Source organism: Hyla sarda, chromosome 1, assembly GCF_029499605.1.
Source record: "Hyla sarda isolate aHylSar1 chromosome 1, aHylSar1.hap1, whole genome shotgun sequence".
Taxonomy (NCBI): domain Eukaryota; kingdom Metazoa; phylum Chordata; class Amphibia; order Anura; family Hylidae; genus Hyla; species Hyla sarda.
The window spans coordinates 120,041,550-120,062,856 of record NC_079189.1 but is presented as its reverse complement, the minus strand read 5'-3'; the positions used below and the strand labels follow the sequence as shown (position 1 = coordinate 120,062,856).

General features: G+C 41.1%; 1 protein-coding gene across 2 annotated transcripts in view; it reads right to left on the bottom strand.

The window, feature by feature from the left end:
• Window positions 1-4,781: 4,781 nt before the first annotated feature.
• FBXO8 (F-box protein 8) overlaps window positions 4,782-21,307 on the bottom strand; it is a 47,110-nt gene continuing 30,584 nt past the window's right edge. For both annotated transcript variants that reach the window (XM_056560759.1, XM_056560768.1), the window contains exons 4-7: window positions 13,462-13,588; window positions 10,216-10,334; window positions 8,573-8,769; window positions 4,782-5,391 (exon numbers count right to left, since the gene is read on the bottom strand). In XM_056560759.1, the coding sequence (XP_056416734.1) occupies window positions 5,204-5,391; window positions 8,573-8,769; window positions 10,216-10,334; window positions 13,462-13,588 (631 nt within the window). In that variant the 3' untranslated portion in view covers window positions 4,782-5,203. The remainder of the gene's footprint in view (window positions 5,392-8,572; window positions 8,770-10,215; window positions 10,335-13,461; window positions 13,589-21,307) is intronic.

Here is a 21,307-nt window from a genome sequence, read left to right as displayed (position 1 = left end):
GTACATGGGAGACTGTAAAAGGACCTGTATATACAAGATAAAAAAAAATTAAGCTGCTATACAAATGTGTCACCATTTAAAAATAAATATGAAAATAGAAAAAAAACATAAGAAAATAAAATGTCCAAAAAGTAAGCAAAGCTAAAATGTAATATAGCTTAAAAAAAAAAATATATATATATATATATATATACACATACACACACACACACACACACACACTTTTGGCATTATTTAGGACTAGGTCCACTTAGGCCAATTTTAATTTAATTTTAATTTTTGCAGTGTCTTTTTTCCCCCTCCAACACTTTTTTTTTCCTTTAAGAGCCATAAGTCGTATTTTTATGTTCAACAATCCATATAAAGGGTTATTTTTTTTGTAGGTCCAATTGTAGTTTGTAACAAAACCTTTTATTTTATGATATTTGTGGGGGTAAAATTGGAAAAGGAAAACATTTTTGAATTTAAAATTTATGGCTTCCGGTATCCTCATTGCTAAAGTGCTGCTGTGCACAATGGAGAACGGAAGCCGGCTTACCGAGCTCCCCTGCCTCCTCCATATGCAGCCCTATGCCCACCAGTATACGCAGTATATTGGGTTTAGTACGGGTGAACAGCATGTCAGTCTCCATTTAAGAACACAGCCCATTTACATTTTTCCATCTAACATTTTAAGTGCCATTACTATTTTATTTTTTCATCCACAAACCCATATGAGGGCATGTTTTTTGCTCGACCAATTGTACTTTCTAATGACACCTTTCATTTTTGGACTTTGCTCTTTTTTCCCCCCATTTACTCTGTCCCCTGTATGGGATCATTAAAATTATATTTTAATAGTTCGGACATTATTATTGCACACAGCTATAACAATAGGTTTATTTTTTTTTTGTAAAAAAAGGAAAGAACAGGAGTTTTATGTTATTGGGGGAGGGGCTTATTCACATTTATTTAAAAGGCAAAAAAAGTTTTAAGTCACCACAGGAGACTATTTGTAGCAATCTTTTGATTTCTATTAGTATTTAGTGATATGCATAGCATATCAGAGATCTACTTCTACTTCAGAAGGCAGACCTGAGGAGAAAATTGCTGGAGTGGCCCTGGTGCAGGTGAGTGGAGATCTGTCCGGCATCTTGTCTCATCGGACCCTCGAGATTGCTCTGTGGGTGCTCCTTTGAGTCTCTGTAAGCCTCTCTAACACTTCAGATGTTGTGCTCAGTCATAGCATCTGAAGGGTTTAATGGCGGCCTTCAGCGTGATTGCTGATGTCTGTCTTTCGTAGTGGGTCCCTGGCTTCTCATAGTACTCATAGTTGAGAAATGGAAATCAAGGATAATGTATTGATTTGTAAGAAAATTAAAACCTTAACTAAATTTGCAGAAATGTAATCGTAGGATTATCTGTATACTGCACTCAAATGTGGTACAGAATGTGGTTAACCTCCATTCACCACTATGGTTAGCAATATTACCCTGTAAAAGGAGGGTCCTGGATTCATATCCAATTTAGGTCAACTATAGGTCTCTTTGTTTGCATAGGTTACCTTCACACTTTGGAAACATACTAACTCTTTGGGGGAGATTTATCAAAGGATTTAGACTGTTTGTCTAAATTTGTCGCACAGAAAGTCGCAGTCTAAATATGTGCGACTTTTCTGCGACTTTTGTTGTAGAGGATTTTTAGAACATGATGCATGCAAGTCTATTTTAGACGGAAATGCATTGGAAAATGCATTGGTGCAGAATTTATCAAGTGCGACTTTTGTGCGACAAGTCGCATCTACCCAAAATACGCTTAAATGTCAGACCATGTTGGAGCAGGTCTAAATGCAGTTTAAGCTGTAGACCCTGAAGTCTGAGCACAGAATTTATCAAGGGCTGTGAGACCTTTGATAAATTAGGAGCAAAATGGACAGGAGACTACCCCATACGCGGGTCTATAAGCATACCCAGAATAGATTAGATTGGTAAATGTCCCCCTTTGACTGATAAATTTGGCCAGTCATACTTGTACTCACGTACCACTGTCAGTGTTCCTGTTCGGTCTCAACACTTTGGAAATGCCCGCTCAGTCAATTAGTAGCTGAGGTAGGACACCATTTAGTTCAACGTGACAGGTCCTGTTTTCTTCCAAACGTGACAGGTCCCCTTTTGCTTCCAACATGACACGTCCCCTTTTGCTTCTAACGTGACTGGTCCCCTTTTGCTTCCAAAGTGACAGGTCCTCTTTGCTTTCAAAAAACAAAGGTCCCATTGACAGAGAATGAACAAACTTCTGCCACTGCAGAGCTGGAAGGTTGTTGCTTTAGCACACTGCCTGCCAGCCACATATTGCACTGACCAAAGAGCTTTACTGGTAAAACAGATTGCTTGAGAGACACATAGAACAGCAAAATTGCTTGCAGTGTGCTTAAAGGGGTTCTCTGGTGCTTACACATCTTATCCCCTATCCAAAGGATAGGGGGTAAGATACCTGATCGCGGGAGTCCCGCCGCGTGGGATGCCCGTGATCATGCACGCGGCACCCGGTTTGTAATCAGTCCCCGGAGCGTGTTCGCTCCGGGTCTGATTACGGGCAACCACCAGGCTGGCGACGTGTGACGTCACGCTCCGCCCCTCAATGCAAGCCTACGGGAGGGGGCGTGATAGCTAAGACTCTCGCCTGGATCTCAGGAATTTTAGGTAGGCCAAGGGGAAAATACAGTGGGGGCATCACCTGCGGGCAAACATTCCAGTCACTAAGCAGCACTTAGACAGTGCCATGAGCATGCTGCTGATGAGGCAAACTTTTCTACAAGAAATCAGGCATGTATTTAACCCCCCTACAGGCCACAGTGCAGGAACTAGGTGACAGAATAGACCACCTAGAAAACACATTTGGGGAGTTTGCCGAATCTCATAACTCCCTGATTGACTCACACAATTTTCTGGAAGACAATATGGTAGCCCTCAATGCCAAGATGGCAGACCTGGAAGACATTTTACAAGCTGCTCTGCCTACCTGCACACCCCAAGAATTGGAGATAGAAAGGGCCCATCGAGTTCCTCGCCCAAGGCACCTAGAGGATTCTGTGCCCCGAGATGTGTTGGCCCGCATCCATTTTTTAACTATTAAAGAACGCTTAATGGAATACACTAGACGCAATGATGGACTTTTTGCACCTTACCATTGCATCTCTGTGTATGCGGATCTATCTGCAGTGCAGTGAGATGGGGCTTCCCACTACGCCTCTTAATTCGCTATAAAGACGATAAGAAGGTCTGGAAACCTTGAAAGCCTGGAACATTTCTCCTGCTTCTCCTGTCCGACAGTCCCGAATGGATAAAGACTGGTCCGCCGCTTGACTTGGTTGGTGACTTCTCTTTGCCTACTAGTTGTGTGGGTTCTGGCGATGGGACCACTGCTCTCGGCTTTAGAACGGACTCTGACTGTCACCTGTTGACGGTTCATTCCCTCTCGGCGGTCTCACCCATTCCTTTGTTTTTGCAAATGCTATATTGTTATTATTTACATGCATTTTTTTTTTCTGTTGTGGCGGTGCTGTTTCCGTAATGTTTCCTCAGGTGCTTAATCTACCCACTGCTGAGAGGCACATGCTGGCTGGGAGGTGCGGACGGGAGAAATGGAGAACGTGGGCAGCAACACCCGAGGACAGCTGCAGGTGAGCGCTGTCGACAAGGGGGCGGGGGGGGGGGGTCGCACTGTCTACAAAGGTGGGGCCTGCTGTCTACAATGGGGGGCAGCTGACTGTCTACAGGGGGGGCTGCTGCTAATGTCTGCGGGGGGGGGGGGGGCTGCTGCTAATGTCTGCAAATATCTGTACTACCTACAAGGGGATACCACTGACTATTAAAGGCAATCTTACAACAGAGTCACCTGCACAAGCTTGAATTTATAGGTAGATGCAGGTGCAGGTGACCTGGTTTCTACCGCTGCTCACCATGTGAACATCAGTGCAATCGCTCTGGAGACAATGGTCTCGCAGCCAAAGCAAATTCCCTGTTCTGCCCAATGGAGAAGAGAGAAATCTTGGTTCATACTACAGCAGCTGCCTCCATTGTACACAAAAAGGAACACACATCAGCACGGCAAGCAGCGCCAGAAACCAGGTCACCGTTACATTCCCAAGTACTCGTAATTTGTATCGGCGAGTACTAGAATTAAAGTATCGGTACTCGTACTGGGTCTTAAAAAAAAAAAAAAAAAAAAAAAAAAAAAGGTATAGGGACATCCCTACAAAATAGCCATAGCAAGTCATTGGAAAACCCCAGGGGTCCCATCCTGTGAAACACTAACAAAATAAACAACTTATTCATTTGAAAAAATCTTGGCCTTGGGTTCAGGTAGATTTCCGGCCGCTGCAGCAAGGTCGGATAGTTGGAGTTACTCCTCATACTGTGTAGAAATTTGACCAGCCTCAGACAACCACCCCCCCCCCACCTCAAATTTACACACTTTCCCTATGTATCCATTCACTCAAAGCCAGAATAGAGACCACATTTAACAGACTTTTACTCTCTAATTGTAGATATAGCACTGTAACCTGAAAATCATACTAAATTTGGTGTTTATTATGGTATTTAGACTGCATATCATGTATTGTTGTTTTCACTGCAGTCTTTTCTTTAAGCATGTATGAACCTTGTTTATGTTCTGAAAACTTTAATAAAAGTTATTTAAAATAAATAAATTAAAAAAAGGAGTACTGAACATGTCAAAGATACAACCGTTACATAAAGTCAACCAACACAGAAGCTTTAGTTAAAATACTTTACATATTTAATATTTATATTATGATTATAAATCTCTTTAGTTTAGTATGTACAAATTACAAGATATTAAAAAAAAAAAACAAAAAAATGCATTGGTAAATGCGTTCCAAAACAAAATCTAGTGTTTATATCCAACACCCTGAAGAAGGCCTACATTGTAATGTCAGTTTAACAGTCATAAATGGCTAGGTCAGTCTAATGGCACGGGGTAAGTGCAACACATGATAAGCAAGTCTATTTGTAAAAAAATTATTCTTCAAAAATTTTCACTATCCAAGGTAGATTGCTAAAAAATGACAGAACACATGATTAGATGGTAGACAGAGGTTATAATGACCAGCACTATCGTAACCCCATTTGCCAACTGGGTCAATGCTTTGGAGAGCTATAGTAGTAGTTGACTAATGTTTCAGAGCCTAGAGATAAATCTTCTACACAGCAACATGGCCAATAAGGTAAATATTGTCATAAAGATGTCCTACAAATTCTTCGCTAATGTTCTGAGCAGCACGACGCGTGTTCCTGATAAACTCTCTCTTTGACATTTTGTTCTTCACGTGGGGACTGGCCAGATCAATGGACAGCAGAATTAAAGAATAGCACAGTACATACACTGCATCTAGAACAGAACACAAGAAACATGTGTAAAATAAAAAAATGCAAATAGAGAATATGATGAACAAGAAATTTAGGAATGAAAAACCACATATTTGGAAAAATGTAAACAACTAAAGCTAGCTTTACATCTGCTTCAAAGGCAACTGAAATAAATTATAACGTTTCTGAAGCACGATGCAGATATGCTGTAGATTTTAAATACATCCACTTTCTTTTTTCACATTTTCTACCTCTATCTTTTGGGTTCAGGTTTAAAAAAATGTTTTCACCAAGTTGAAAACATGACACAGACAAAAACGACATTCAACTACAAGAATGCAGGAAAAGAGGTAGTTCTAGTACTGGGAGCAGTAATTGGTGAAGTATATTCAGTCTGGCAGTACCAGGAACAATCAAAAGCCTTGACTTATGACACTCCTATCTACACAATTGGGATAGCAAAGCTTACAAGAGATGAATAGCTGGTAGGCTGAGTCGGACACATGATCTGTAGTAAGAGCTGACCTATATATTAGATTTTAACTAACATTTTTTTTGCATTTGATCTCATCCCTACTCGTGTTTTTATTTCAAGTAGACTTCATATCTATTTTCACATAGATTTAGAAATACTACTGACACAGAGATGAATAAACAAACTAAAAAACAAACATTCATAATAGTAGAAAGAAAATAACACTGTTTTAGCTTAATATGAATTTACTACACATTAAAAGTAGAAATCCTTAGGGGTACTCCGGTGGAAAACTATTTTTTTCAAATTAACTGGTGTCAGAAAGTTAAACAGATTTGTAAATTACTTCCATTAAAAAAATCTTAATCCTTCCAGTACTTATCAGCTATTGTATGTTCCAGAGAAAGTGGAGTTGTTCTTTTCAGTCTGACCACAGTGCTCTCTGCTGCCACCTCTGTCTATGTCAGGAAATGTCAGGAACAGGATAGGTTTTCTATGGGGATTTGCTGCTACTATGGGCAGATTCTGACATGGACAGAGATGCCCAACTTCCTTTGTTGTATACAGCAGCTGATAAGTACTGGAAGGATTGAGATTTTTTTAAAAGAAGCAATTTACAAATCTGTTTAACTTTCTGGAGCCAGTTAATATGAAAAAAAAAATTCCACGGAAAACCCATTTTGAAGCCTTACTGTCAATAAAAACAACCTGCAGATGGCAGTGTGCTCCACTCCTCCACTGCTACATTTCTTCTATCTGCAACTGCGGATTTTACAACTGAGGATCTGCAATTGCGACTCAGCAATTTCATATCCAGAGCGGATCTGGTGTGTGTTATACATCCTAAAGGGGGTATTCTGCAGACATATTTTTATATTTTAAACTGCTTAGAGTATCAGGAAAAAAAGAAAGTACTCACTTGCTACCAATCCCGTTGATAGCAGTCCTGCTTCCTGCGGCCTCTCTGTCCTAACAAAAGAATTGCTACTCATCTGGTCATTGGCTGAGGCACTTTCCATGTGCCAGGACAGAGAACAGGAAGCACTGACACTCGGATTAGCGCAGTCTGGGGATTAGTGGCTGAGAGTACATTTTGGTACTTTTTTTCTAAACATTTTTAAATATTTCTCTTTAACCCCTTAACGACGCAGGACGTATATTTACGTCCTGCGCCGGCTCCCGCGATATGAAGCGGGATCGCGCCGCGATCCCGCATCATATCGTGTCGGTCCCGGCGCTAATCAACGGGCGGGACCCGCGGCTAATACCACACATCGCCGATCGCGGCGATGTGCGGTATTAACCCTTTAGAAGCGGCGGTCAAAGCTGACCGCCGCTTCTAAAGTGAAACTGAAAGTGACCCGGCTGCTAAGTCGGGCTGTTCGGGACCGCCGTGGTGAAATCGCGGCGTCCTGAACAGCTGATCGGACACCGGGAGGGCCCTTACCTGCCTCCCCGATGTCCGATCGGCGAATGACTGCTCCGTGCCTGAGATCCAGGCAGGAGCAGTCAAGCGCCGATAATGCTGATCACAGGCGTGTTAATACACGCCAGTGATCAGCATAGGAGATCAGTGTGTGCAGTGTTATAGGTCCCTATGGGACCTATAACAATGCAAACATTTTTTTCAAAAAAAAGTGTTAATAAAGGTCATTTAACCCCTTCCCTAATAAAAGTTTGAATCACCCCCCTTTTCCCATAAAAAAAATAAAACAGTGTAAAAAAAATAAAAAATAAACATATGTGGTATCGCCGCGTGCGTAAATGTCCGAACTATAAAAATATATCATTAATTAAGCCGTACGGTCAATGGCGTACGCGCAAAAAAATTCCAAAGTCCAAAAAAGTGTATTTTGGTCACTTTTTATACCATTAAAAAATGAATAAAAAGTGATCAAAAAGTCCGATCAAAACAAAAATCATACCGATAAAAACTTCAGATCACGGCGCAAAAAATTAGTCCTCATACCGCCCCGTACGTGGAAAAATAAAAAAGTTATAGGGGTCAGAAGATGACATTTTTAAACGTATACATTTTCCTGCATGTAGTTATGATTTTTTCCAGAAGTGCGACAAAATCAAACCTATATAAGTAGGGTATCATTTTAACCGTATGGACCTACAGAATAATGATAAGGTGTAATTTTTACCAAAATATGCACTGCGTAGAAACGGAAGCCCCCAAAAGTTACAAAATGGCGTTTTTTTATTTTATTTTGTCGCACAATGATTTTTTTTCCGTTTCGCCGTGCATTTCTGGGTAAAATGACTAATGTCACTGCAAAGTAGAATTGGCGACGCAAAAAATAAGCCATAATATGGATTTTTAGGTGGAAAATTGAAAGGGTTATGATTTTTAAAAGGTAAGGAGGAAAAAACGAAAGTGCAAAAACGGAAAAACCCTGAGTCCTTAAGGGGTTAAAGGGAATGTCTGACTTTATTCACCAGTTTAAGGCCCACTAAGACCTGAACCACTGCTCGGTCCACCTTGCTGAATTTGTTTACATAGGTGCATCGACAATGTGACCACGTACCCAGTGTATGCCAGAATTGTGTGCAAAAGCTATGGTACATCGTCACATTTAGACCACATACCCCTTCGTCCAAAAACCAAAAATGTGTCTACAACACCTAATAAATATGACAATACTTTTTTTGGGCACAAATTAAAAAGGATTTCTGGTGCATTTGTACTAGTAAATGAAATATACCCACTCCACATTCTTACCAGGGCTAAGGCCAAGGTCTCTTGCTAGTGACGGGTTGCAAGCACAAAATCTATGTGAAAATTTTGTAATGAGTGTTTCAAGGTATTCCCCACGTTCTTCAGGTGCATGTATGTGCCGGAAAAACTCCCTCAGTGCATTTGGTAGGAATTGATTGCTGAAGTTGTGTAATGTCACGAGTTCATCCAATACGTCTCTCCTAGAAAAAATAAATAAATATTCAAACCAAAACTAAAATATATATTTTTTGAAGTGTACAACAGTAACAGAGAATATGGGGGAGATGTACCGTATTTTTCGCCCTATAGGACGCACCGGCGTATAAGACGCACCCAATTTATAGGTGCAAAATCCAAAAAAATAAAGATTTTGAACCCAATAGTGGTCTTCAACCTGCGGACCTCCAGATGTTGCAAAACTACAACACCCAGCATGCCCGGACAGCCGTTGGCTGTCCGGGCAAGCTGGGAGTTGTAGTTTTGCAACATCTGGAGGTTCGCAGATTGAAGACCACTGCATAGGAAGTAATACTCACGTGTCCCCAATGCTCCGGACCAGTCACCGCTGCCCTGGATGTTGCTCCATCGCTGTCGCCGTGTCCCCGTCGCTCCGGAATGTCTCTGCTGCCGGCCGGGTATCCTCGCTCTCCGTCGCCGCCATCAAGTCGTTACGCACGCCGACGCACGTACGCGACGACGTGATGACGAGGAAGGAGAGCGCCGACCATACAGGGGATTCCTGAACGGAGAAGACACCGAGGAGGCAGGTAAGGTCCCTCACGGTGTCCTGTAAGCACTAACCCGGCTATTCAGTCGGGCTGTTCGGGACCGCTGCGGTGAAATCACGGCGGTCCCGAACAGCCCGACTGAACAGCCGGGTTAGTGTCACTTTCCCTTCAGACGCGGCGGTCAGCTTTGATCGCCGCGTCTGAAGGGTTAATACAGGGCATCACTGCGGTCGGTGATGTCCTGTATTAGCCGCGGGTCCCGGCCATTGATGGCCGCAGGGACCGCCGCGATAAGGGTGTATTCGCCGTATAAGACGCACCGACTTTTTCCCCCCAGTTTTGGGGAAGAAAAAGTGCGTCTTATACAGCGAAAAATACGGTATGTACTAATACATTCAGGCATATATACAAAAAAGTGCAACAGGTGCTGCATACATATGGCATTTAGGCCAAACCTCATATTTAAAAAAAAAAAATTTTTTTAAATAAAAGAGTTTCAAAATACATTGATATAAAGAGAGGGGGAGATGTCTGTTGTGTAATCTATGCACAAACATTAACTTTGCTGTTATGGTCCCTGTCCCCCTCAGGTGGTTTTCCAGGACTTTACTATTGATGGCCTAGCCTTCAAGTGAATGGCATGAGCTGCAATACTAGTACAGCTGCCATCAAAAGTATAGAGCTGTGCTGGATAAGCAGCCCCTTCAATCAACTGATCGGCAGGGGTGCTGGAAGGTAGACCACCACCAATCTGATATCAATGGTCTATCCTAAGGATTGGTATTGAAACCCTATTTACTTCACAGACAATATAAATAGCATCATAGGATAAAGTAAACAGTTATATACAGAGATTGCAGAGTACAGGTTTAAGTGGGCTACTGATATGACATATGACCCGAGCATTGTCCTCCTTACCTTTCATCAAGGTATATCCTTAATTTCTTCCAGTTGAGGGTTCTGGTATAAAAGATAAATTTTGCTATTTCCTTTGGTGAGTCATCAAGTATACCCCTGGATAAAAAATATTCAATTCCCTGAGAGAAAACAAGGGATAATGTCACCAAAAAAACTAAAAACACACTTAAAAGTAGTCCAGTTTAAATAAAACTTATCCCCTATCAGCAGTATAGGGGAAAGTGTCAGATCACGGGGGGGGGGGGGGGGGGGTTCCACCACTGGGACCCTTTCCACAAAATCTGAAGTGTGTCTACCATGGCATGCCCCCTCCATGCAGCTCTATGGGAGAGCCGGAGATATACAAGATGCATGGAGGGGTTGTGTTGGCCACCGCTTCGTGCCATGGTCGCTTCATTTATGGGGAGAGACAGAACGCCAGGCAGGAGATCGTGGGTGTCCCAGCGATCGGACCCTCTGCGATCTGACACTTATCCACTATCCTGGGGATAAGCTTTTTTTAAACTGGCCTACTCCTTTAAAACAAAAAACAAAAAAAAAGTGTTTTGCCCCAAATTGTACAGTCAGTGTGCTAAACTGCTTCAGCATCTCAACAGAGTTGAATTTAACCAACAAAAAAAGTGGTATTAGGGCTTTTTCAGAATTTAACCTACTGAAAAAGTGGTATTATGTCTTCTTTTGTTGGACAAGTTGTACTTTTCATTGGCTTACTTTATTTTATTTTATCATATAAATATTACAGAGCCAGAAAAACTATATGTAAGGCATAATTGAACAAAATATGGAATTGCGCAATTTAGTGGGGCAATAATTTTTTCAGGGTTCACAATATAGCAAATCTGACATGCTATCCTTATTCTATAGATCAGTATGATTTCAATTATACCATGGTAATTTTTGTTTCAAAAAGTAAAAAAAAATTGAAAAAAAACTTTGTTAAATGTCATGTTTTGACCCCTAGAACTTTTTTATTTTTCCACCAAGGAGCTATGTTAGGGTTTATTTTCGCGCCCTGAACTGTAGTTTAACAGTACCATTTTTGCATTAGTTTTTACTACATTCATTTGGCACATGATGTGACCAAAAATCAACAATTTTGGAGTCTGAATTTTTTTTGCGTTTACGCCTTTTACCGTGCAGCATCAGGAACATCATAATTTGGACAATTACGCACGTGGCAATAACAAATATGCTTATTATTTTCTTTTTTACAGTGTTTTATTTGAACAATGGGAAAAGGGGGGTGATTTGAACTTTTTTTTAAAGGGGGGGGGGATTTTTTAAATATTTTTAAAAACTTTAAAAAAAAATTATCATAAGTTATCATTAGACAGCTTATATAGATCAATGTAATGCTATTGCATTACATTGATCTATGTTTTCAGTGCTCGGTTACTAAGGGCTGCCAAAGACAGCATAAAGCAATTGCCAATCCTTAGAGCACCGGTTAGTAAGTCCCGCAGATTACATCGCAGAGCTGCAGATGGGTCCCCTAGACCACAGGGATTACTGGCATTTGATGTTTAACCCCTTAAGGACCAAGCCCATTTTCACCTTAAAGGAGTAGTCCAGTGGTGAACAACTTATCCCCTATACTAAGGATAGGGGATAAGTTGCAGATCGTGGGGGGTCCGACCGCTGGGGCCCCCCGGCGATCTCCTGTACGGGGTCTCAACAGCCCGCGGGAAGGGGGCGTGTCGACCTCTGCACGAAGCGGTGGCCGACACGCCCCCTCAATCTGCCTTCGGCAATCTCCGGCTCTGCCATAGCGTTGTATTGAGGGGGCCTGTCGGCCGCCGCTTCGTGCGGTGGTCGACACCCGCTATCTGGCTGGAGAGCCTGGCTCCTGTACAGAGAGATCGCCAGGGGCATCAGCGGTCGGACCCCCCGCAATCTCAAACTTATCCCCTATCCTTAGGATAGGGGATAAGTTTTTCACCACTGGACTACCCCTTTAAGGACCTGGCCAATTTTATTTTTGCGTTTTCGTTTTTTCCTCCCCGCCTTCTAAAATCCATAACTCTTTTATATTTCTATCTACAGACCATTATAAGGGCTTGTTTTTTGCCTGACCAATTGTACTTTGTAATGAAACCTCTAATTTTACCATTAGATGTACGGCAAACACAAAAAAATGTTTTTTTTTAGGCAGGAAATTTAAATGAAAACAAAAATGTTGCACATTTTGGAGGGTTTCGTTTTCACACTGTACAATTTACGGTAAAAATGACTTGTGTTTTTTATTCGGTGGGTTAATACGATTAAAATGATAGCCATGGCTAGATACTTTCATATTTTTGTACCGCTTAAAAAAAAAAACTAAAACTTTTTGTACAAAATCAGTAATCTAAAATCGCCCTATTTTGACCACCTATAACTTTTTCATTTTTCCGTATATAGAGCGGTATGAGGGCTCATTTTTTGTGCCGTCATCTGTACTTTTTATTGATACCACATTTGCATATATAAAACTTTTATATAATTTTTTATACATTTATTTTTTAATAAAATGTGACAAAAAAGCAGCATTTTTGTACTTTTTAAATTTTTTTACGTTTACACCGTTCACCATACGGGATCATTAACATTATATTTTGATAGTTCGGACATTTACGCATGCGACAATACCACATATGTTTATTTTTAAAAAAAATCCGCTTTTTGGGGGTAAAATGGGAAAAACTAACAATTTTCATTTTTATTAGGGGAGGCAATTTTTTACTTTTTATTTTGAAATTTTTTCAACTTTTGTTTTACACTTTTTATGTCCCCATAGGGGACTATCTATAGCAATCATTTGATTGCTAATACTGTTCAGTGAAATGCATAGGACACAGCACTGCTCAGTATTATCGGTGATCTTCTGCTCTGGTCTGCTCGATCTCAGACAAGAGCAGGAGACGCTGGGAGACGGACGGATGCAGGTGAGGGGACCTCTGTCCGCCAATACAGATGATCGGATTGCCGCGGCAGCCGGCATCACGGCATCTGAGGGTGTCAGGTCGCGGATGTCAGATGTCGGCTGATAGCAGCCGGAACCTGCCGTGTATGTCGCGAGCACCGCTGCGATGCTCGCGGTCATACACGCGACATAAATGTACGTCCTGGTGAACGAACTACTGCCAAACCAGGACGTACATTTACGTCCGTGGTCGTTAAGGGGTTAAATGTATATCAGTGCAGTCTAAGTTAATGTTATATTTAGGGTATCTGTAAATTTATGCACAAATGTTATCCTTATTTTACCTCATGTGGGTTAGCATTAAATGTTAAACTTCCTTCATCCAGAACCATATAGAGATTTCGATACGAGCATCCTGGCAGGTGTCTTTTGTTGTATATGGAACAATGTCCCCAAGTTGATTTGCATAACCTAAAACAAAGAAAACAAGATCTCTGTGATGAAACCAAAACAGATAATATCTGTAAGGTTGAAACAACAAGGATACAAATGTATCTAGTTCAGTATTATTTCAAGACAGGAAAAAAAATATAAGTGCTATGAAGTAAGTACCAAAGGGGTTGCAGATGTCTACTTCCTTACCAAAACAGCACCACACCGGTTCAAAGGTTGTGTATGGTAATGCAGCTCAGCTCTGCTTTATAAGATATTCTATAACATGCATGAATGGCATATACCAGTTTCCACCATACAGCGACCTTACAAGTCATCCATTGCATGTACCAGTAGGTGTGGCCAGTCCTCTTTCCACATTATTTCATGAATCCTTCTTGCTTATATTAATAACTTAAGGTTTGCGATTCTAATTCCTAAATGCATGAAATTGGTCCAGGATTGCAGTCAATTATTCATACCCCAATAGATCAAAGCCAGCCCAAATGATGAAATATCGTACTTAGATACCGCAACAGGAAATGGAGATATAACATTACCAATAACAAACACCGGACAAACTAATAACACAAAGAACTGGTAATGTAGTGGCTGCTCCAATCTGACATAATAATGGGAAAGGCTCCAAAACAGATGTTAGAATATGGGACACTGAGAGCCTAGGAGGATTAACAACTGCCTGGATTTACCCCAAATGATAGCATTTATAGATTGACTTTAATATCAGTTGAAAGAAAATTACATTTTACTTTTTTCCTGACTTTAGATTCCTAATACAAAACAAGCCTTTGCATAAAACCACAAAAAAATAAATAAAAAAAACATGTTCATAGACAATCTGCAAATATAAAGTCATGTGATGTCAGTCACGTGACTTATAGAAATATGCTCGGCACTCCAGATAATGCTTGTCTTCTCGATAGCTTTATCGAGGCAGTACACAGATGGGACGTTGTGACATTTAATATAGATATTACAAGACAGTTACGGCTAACCAACAAATGCATATGCTGCAAAACATAAAATTAAATGTCATATACAACTCCCTAGAGAACATGTCATACTGAAAATGCAGGAACATGATACAGATTAGGAGGATTTGAGAGAACGGACACAAAAAACTTTGTGGGAAAAGTTCTAGGACAACTTCATGATCTCTGGGACAGGACCTGGCGCTGAGTAAGAAGCGCGTACTGTCTGCAGATCTATTCATCTCCATGGGAGCGCTGAAAAGACCAGAGTACAGCACTCGGCATAGTCGCTCCTAGAGATGAATTTACAGTGAATTCGATTCGTCACGAACTTCTCGGCTCGGCAGTTGATGACTTATCCTGCATAAGTGAGTTCAGCTTTCAGGTGCTCCCATGTGCTGGAAAAGGTGGATACAGTCCTAGGAGACTCTTTCCTAGGACTGTATCCACCTTTTCCAGCCCACCGGAGCACATGAAAGATGAACTAATTTATGCAGGATAAGTCATCAACTGCCAAGCAGAGAAGTTCGTGATGAATCGAATTTACTGTAAATTCGCTCATCTCTAGTCGCTCCCATAAAAAAAAATTAAAGGAGCGTGTACAGTAGACGACACGCGCTACCAGTAGACGACACGCGCTCCTCACAGAGAGCCGGGGTCTCATCCTGGAGATAGCAGGGGGTGTGACCACCTGTGATCAGCTACTTATCCCCTATGTTGTGGATAGTTTTGCTGGAGTACTCCTTTCATGCAAATCTCTGCTCATTTTTGGCTAAGTAGTCATGTGGGCGGTCCTACTCAATGACTGACAGCTTCCACTATGCACACTTATATACAGCTAGTGGTCAATGTAGGACCACCCACATAACTACTTAGCCCAGAACGAGCAGAGATCTACAAGTTATCCTGGAAAGTTTCACACAGAACTATATATGAACCTTCTCAGCTCCTCCTGCTCTGATACCAGCAGATTGGACTGAATTTTCATAGAGACGGGTTCCCTTTAAAAGGTAAATTTGTGACCTATTAGAAAGCAATTATACACAGAAAATAAGTGAAACATCCTTCTCCAGAACAAAATAAGTCATCTACATAGTCATAAAGATTATAGGTAGTTACCGAACTAGAAATTCCTTAACCCTTAGAACAGCTGACGGCTCACATATACAGACCCTCAAGAGTGGAATAACTCTTCAAGAGATTAGGTCAAGATTTGGAGACATATATTGGTAAAATACTACTGGGGCCACACTAACAGATGTACAATATATTACACTGGTGGATATTGTAATAAAATACAAAAGTAAACTGGATACCTCAGCAGGAAAACAATCTTATTATAGCACAGTAAGTAAAATACAGGATATAAACCAATAGCAGAGACACATTCAGAGGGCACAATCAGACTGCTCCATATATGTAAATGGGGAAGACGCTTGTGGAGATGAACAGGACAGCAGCCGGTATAATTAAATATAATACTACTGCGGGGTGCTAAGCTCAAAATAGCTAGACAAGATACCAAATACAGTACAAGAATAGAAGCTTGCACTTACAGCTCCTGTAGAATATTTCACACGGTCATTCCATTCCGGCAAGGAGACTACATTGATGCGGAGTGCTCAGAGGCAAACAGCCGTTTTCGCACAATAGGTGTGTGCTTCTTCCGGCCAGAGGCCGGAAGAAGCACACACCTATTGTGCGAAAACGGCTGCTCACAAGTAGGAATATGTTCCATGTACTATAGATTCTGACCAGAGAATAACATTTTATTTACTTTTTAATTCTGAAAAATCTGAAATTCTTCCCTGAATGTATCTCTAGCTATTATTATTGTTTTGTGTAACACTTTGGGGGAGATTCCTGCTTTCATTTTTAATAGGCCTCTTTGAAAATGAAAGAGGTCATCCGATTGGTTGCTATGGGCAACTGCACCACTCTTCCTCTACACAGGTTTTGATAAATCTCCCCCTTTATGAGTACACATATGAATAAGCCTAGCTTCATGCTATTAAACTGCTCTCATTGTGTTCTGTTGGTATATTAGTAGAAAAGTATGTAAATGACATAAAAAAATAAATAAATAAAAAAACAAGGCTGTTTTTACTGCTTTATTACCTATTTAAATATGTAATGTTTTCCTTTATAACCTAATATAAAAATGATATAAGTAATTTATTTTTAATATATCTTTATTACCATACCATACATAGCTTTGGTTTACTGATACTCTACGAAGCTAGAATCCTTGGAACAGGAAATGCATAGCAGAACTAGGGCTAGGCGGTATGACCAAAATGTGTGTATCAAGGTATTTTTGTAACTTTTGGCGGTTCCACGGTATATATATATATCAGTATTTTCTTCTCCTCCCCTCCCCAAATTAATTATCAGTCCAGCGCTGCGCTGTCCCCATCGGGGTACTACTCACATGTCACCCGCAAGCGCTGCCCTCCTCCTATTTGTTGCAGTCGCCGATGCTGACACTCTATACTGTGCGGTATCCCTATGCCCGGGCTGCAAAAGGTAAACAAAATAAACTAACGCACGTTCCGACGTCGGCCTTATGCTGGGGACGGGAACGTCGGACAGCCGTCAGCCTATCACCGGCCACAGTGATGTTCCGTCTCGGCCGGTGATAAGCTGAGCCCACTATCATGCAAGAAGCTGGCTTCTTACATGACAGTGGGCTCAGCCTATCACCGGCCAAGGCGAAACATTGCTGCGGCCGGTGATAGGCCGACAGCTGCCCGACGTTCCTGTCCCCAGGAAGCAGATGAGGCCGGTACCGGACCAACGGGAGGGGAGTTAAAGTTTATTTTGTTTATCATCTTTTGCAGCTCGGGCATAGGGATACTGCACAGTATAGAGTGTCAGCACCGGCGGCCACAACAAACAGGAGGACGAGGAGGGCAGCGCTTGCGGGTGACATGTGATTATATACCCCGATGGGGACAGCACAGCGCTGGGCTGATAATTAATTGGGGGGGGGGGGGGGGGGGAGAACAGCGCTCGCGGGTTACATATGATTAGTTCCCCGATGTGGGGACAGCACTGCGCTGGGCTGATAATTCTTCAGTCCCGAGGGGGAGGGGCCAAACCGGTATTGTGGTATGGGGAAAAATTCATATCGTGCAGTACAAAAATTTCGGTATTCGATCTGAACCGGTATACCGCCCAGCCCTAAGCAGAACCATGTTTTCCAGATTGGAATATTTTCTTGTCTAGCAGCTCTCTATTGTGGCTCTTCATCTACAGAGGTTCTTCATGATGCCTCTGTAGATCAACTGCGCTCAAGAGAAAAATCCCTCTAAAATCATAAAATCACACTGCCGTTAACATTCATTCAGGTGACTAGTCAATGACCGTACCGTGAGAGTGTGTACGTCTTTATCCACCCCCTCATAAAAAGCCTAACTTGGATGTTTTCCCTCTTGGTATTAAATATATATATATAATAGGTTTTCTGAAGTAATTTCTGCATTGAGAATGGGTGAATACCTGCTTCATCACACATCGGGATACCAACATTTTCTTTAAATAGATAGATAACGCATAAGGATGATGATTGTGTCTCCTATGCCTCCTCGGCTTCTATACAAGATGTAGTATCCTTCTGTCTGGAGACATTTCTAGGATTCTTATGAATAAATCCTCCACATCTTGTGGTATTTGGCCACATCTGAATCCAATCATTCCTGCCTCACATCAATCACTTCAGGTAATCGGAGCAGTGGGTTACAATCCTAGTGAGCACTTCAATGTTCAACCTTCTTAGCTCAACATAATTGACCTCTGAGGTACGACTCTCAGACGTTGTGGGTATTTTTAGAGTACAGTTTCCCACTGTTCTTACCTATTATCCTACCTCTGTTCCCAAATAGCAGTAAACCACAAAACTCTCTAGAGAACGTGTGGAGCTCAGTTTCAATGAAATCAGTGCCATGCAATTATCACAGACATAATCCAAGAAAGAAATACAAGACACCTTTAAAGGAATGCACTGGGGATACTGCCCATGTATGTGTTGGCTTCATAGTCTTTACCAAGAAAACTGATTTTTAGTCCACTAAAAGTGAACTTTAATACCTCTTTATCATCATATATCACAACCTTCTTTAAAAGGGCAAACTAGAAAATGTAATAGGAATGTAAACACTGAACAATTTGGACCAGTCTGTCTGAAAATGAACAATCTGGCCAACCAATCACAGCTCGACTTTCACAACTTAAACTGGAACTCCACTGGCCCACGTTCGTAACATTTAGTTTTGAACGCTGGCCAGTGGAGTACCGCTTTAACCAGCTCTGATACAATGTTATTGTGGAAAAAACAGACAGTTTGGGTTTATAGGAAGATTGACACATCTGGGTTAGTATGTTGGGGTATTACTGAAAATGAGTAACCAGTTTGTCTCATTAATGCCAAAAGGACAAAGAACAATGACCAAATATTATGGCTATTTTTTCATATACAAGCTTGTCTTTTTGGCTACTATATTTCACAGGATACTAAACCTTGTACCAAAAATGTTTTCCCAATTATTTACATTTTTATTTGTAACATACGCTAAAGTGGGTCATTTTGGTATACATTTATATGCAACACATGACAGAGGTTTTATGCTACTGTTCCTAAATATACATTTTAGCTGGATTCCATTGCTTAGATTTCTAAAATGCTAAGTACAGTAAGGTCATGTTTTCACATGATGTTCAAATAGATTTTGGCCTAGAATTCCGATCAAATTTGTCCTGCAAACCTTCTTCCTGTTTTAGGGTCTATTCACACATACAGAATTTTGCACAGATTTGATGCGCAGATTTAATGCTGCAGATTTCAATGTAAACTGAATGACTGAGCACATCTTGAAATCATGCGCATCAAATCTGCGCAGAATACTGTTTTCGTGAAGACCCTTAGGGTACTTCCCACATACAGGATCCTGAGCAGATTTGATGCGCAGGGTTTGTAACTGAATATTAGAAGCTGTGCTCAGTCACTTAGTTTACATTGAAATCTGCAGCAGAAAATCCTGAGCATCAAATCCTGCGTATCAAATCTGCATACGAGTGAACATACCCTTGAAGGGAATCTGAAACCTTGTTCACCCGCATTAAACTCAATAAACAGGGTTATAGTGAGTCTGATTATTAACTCACCTAGATTTATGGTCAAGTTCTGGCAATCCAAGCTGTTTGCAGACATCATTGCTAACCCAACCCCCGCAATGGAGGCGGGAGCCAGTCTACAGAGCTTTTTTTGTCTCCCCACCCTCTCTGCTCCCATATTTTCACCAACCTTGCGTTTACTAAAACCCTGTTAATGGTGTTAAGTACGGGTGAACAAGGCGTCAGATTCGCTTTAAATTTTAAATCTGGATCATGGAAAGAAAAAGTGAATGTGACTTATTGCAATAGTTTCCACACAGAAACCTCACAACGTAACCAGGACACAGATCGGCTCCACCAAAAGGGGATAAATCCAAGTCCAATACCTCAGCAGAACAAATCATGGAAATCTGTGGAAGAAACCTATGGGTATTGCCTTTGATTTCTGCGGCTGATTTTTTCAGATGATAGAATCGGTCATGTGTTAACTTTTTATCTTGGGGGAAACCTCTTATACATTGATGGATATTTTTCCATAATAAAAAAAAAAAAAAAAAACACTATCCGTTGCACTTCTTGGCTCCTCTTCTGACCATATAAGGATAGCAGAAGTAAGCGGCATCACCAGCTGCCATGCCTCCCTAGTTCACTTGGTCTGTGCTGGCATAATCCCTTTATATTTTTATTGTCAGGAAGGGACTGGGTATAGGATAAATGATCCCAGGGGTAAAGAGAACTACTTGGCCCAAACATCATATGCAAAGTGACTGTAAAGCTGAATAATGTGAAGTAAATCTAAAAGTAATCTGTATGAGTATACTGTCCTCATATAGTATATACAAAGTTTTCTCAATGGGGTTTACCCACCGCTTTGTTTCAGCAAACATTTCTTGGGTGCTGCACAGAGATCGCGGGGGTCCTAGCGGCGGGACCCCCATGATCAGACATCTTATCCCTACCCTTTAGATAGGGAATAAGATGTCTAGGGGCAGAGTACCCCTTTAAAAAGGTCTTCCCCATTGTGATCTTAGTCTATAAATAAACCCCATGTAGTATGATCCAGCAGTCATGTGTTAGGCTGGGTTCACACCACGTTTTTGCAATACAGTTCCCGTATACATTTTCAATTTGAAAACCGTACGGAACCGTATTGAAAACCGTATGCATTGACTCTCCATAGGAAACCGTATGCCAAAAGATGCATCCGGTTGTGTCCGTTTTGCATCCAATTTTTATCCCGTACCCAATACCGCAGCCTACCACGGTTATTGGTCCGAGTGAAAAACAGTATTCGATAGTATATGTTTTTTTTGAAACATGGGAGTCATCCAGTTTTCACCATAAGGTTTTGACCTTACAGTATTTTTCTTGGAATTTCAATGAAAAAAATAAAGTGAAACTTTATTCATAATGGAATGAAAAGTTAAAAACGTATACAACCAGACATTATTTGCATCACGGATGCAACCGGACATCATTTTTCAAACCGTATACGAATTAAAATTTTGTACACACGTTTTGGTACAGTTTAGTCAAGTTTGAGGAATCCGTTTTTTTAATAAAACAACTTATACGGGAACAAAGTGACTGTAAGGCTGAGTAATGTGAAGTAAATCTAAAGTAATCTGTAGGCGTATACTGTCCTCAGAGTATA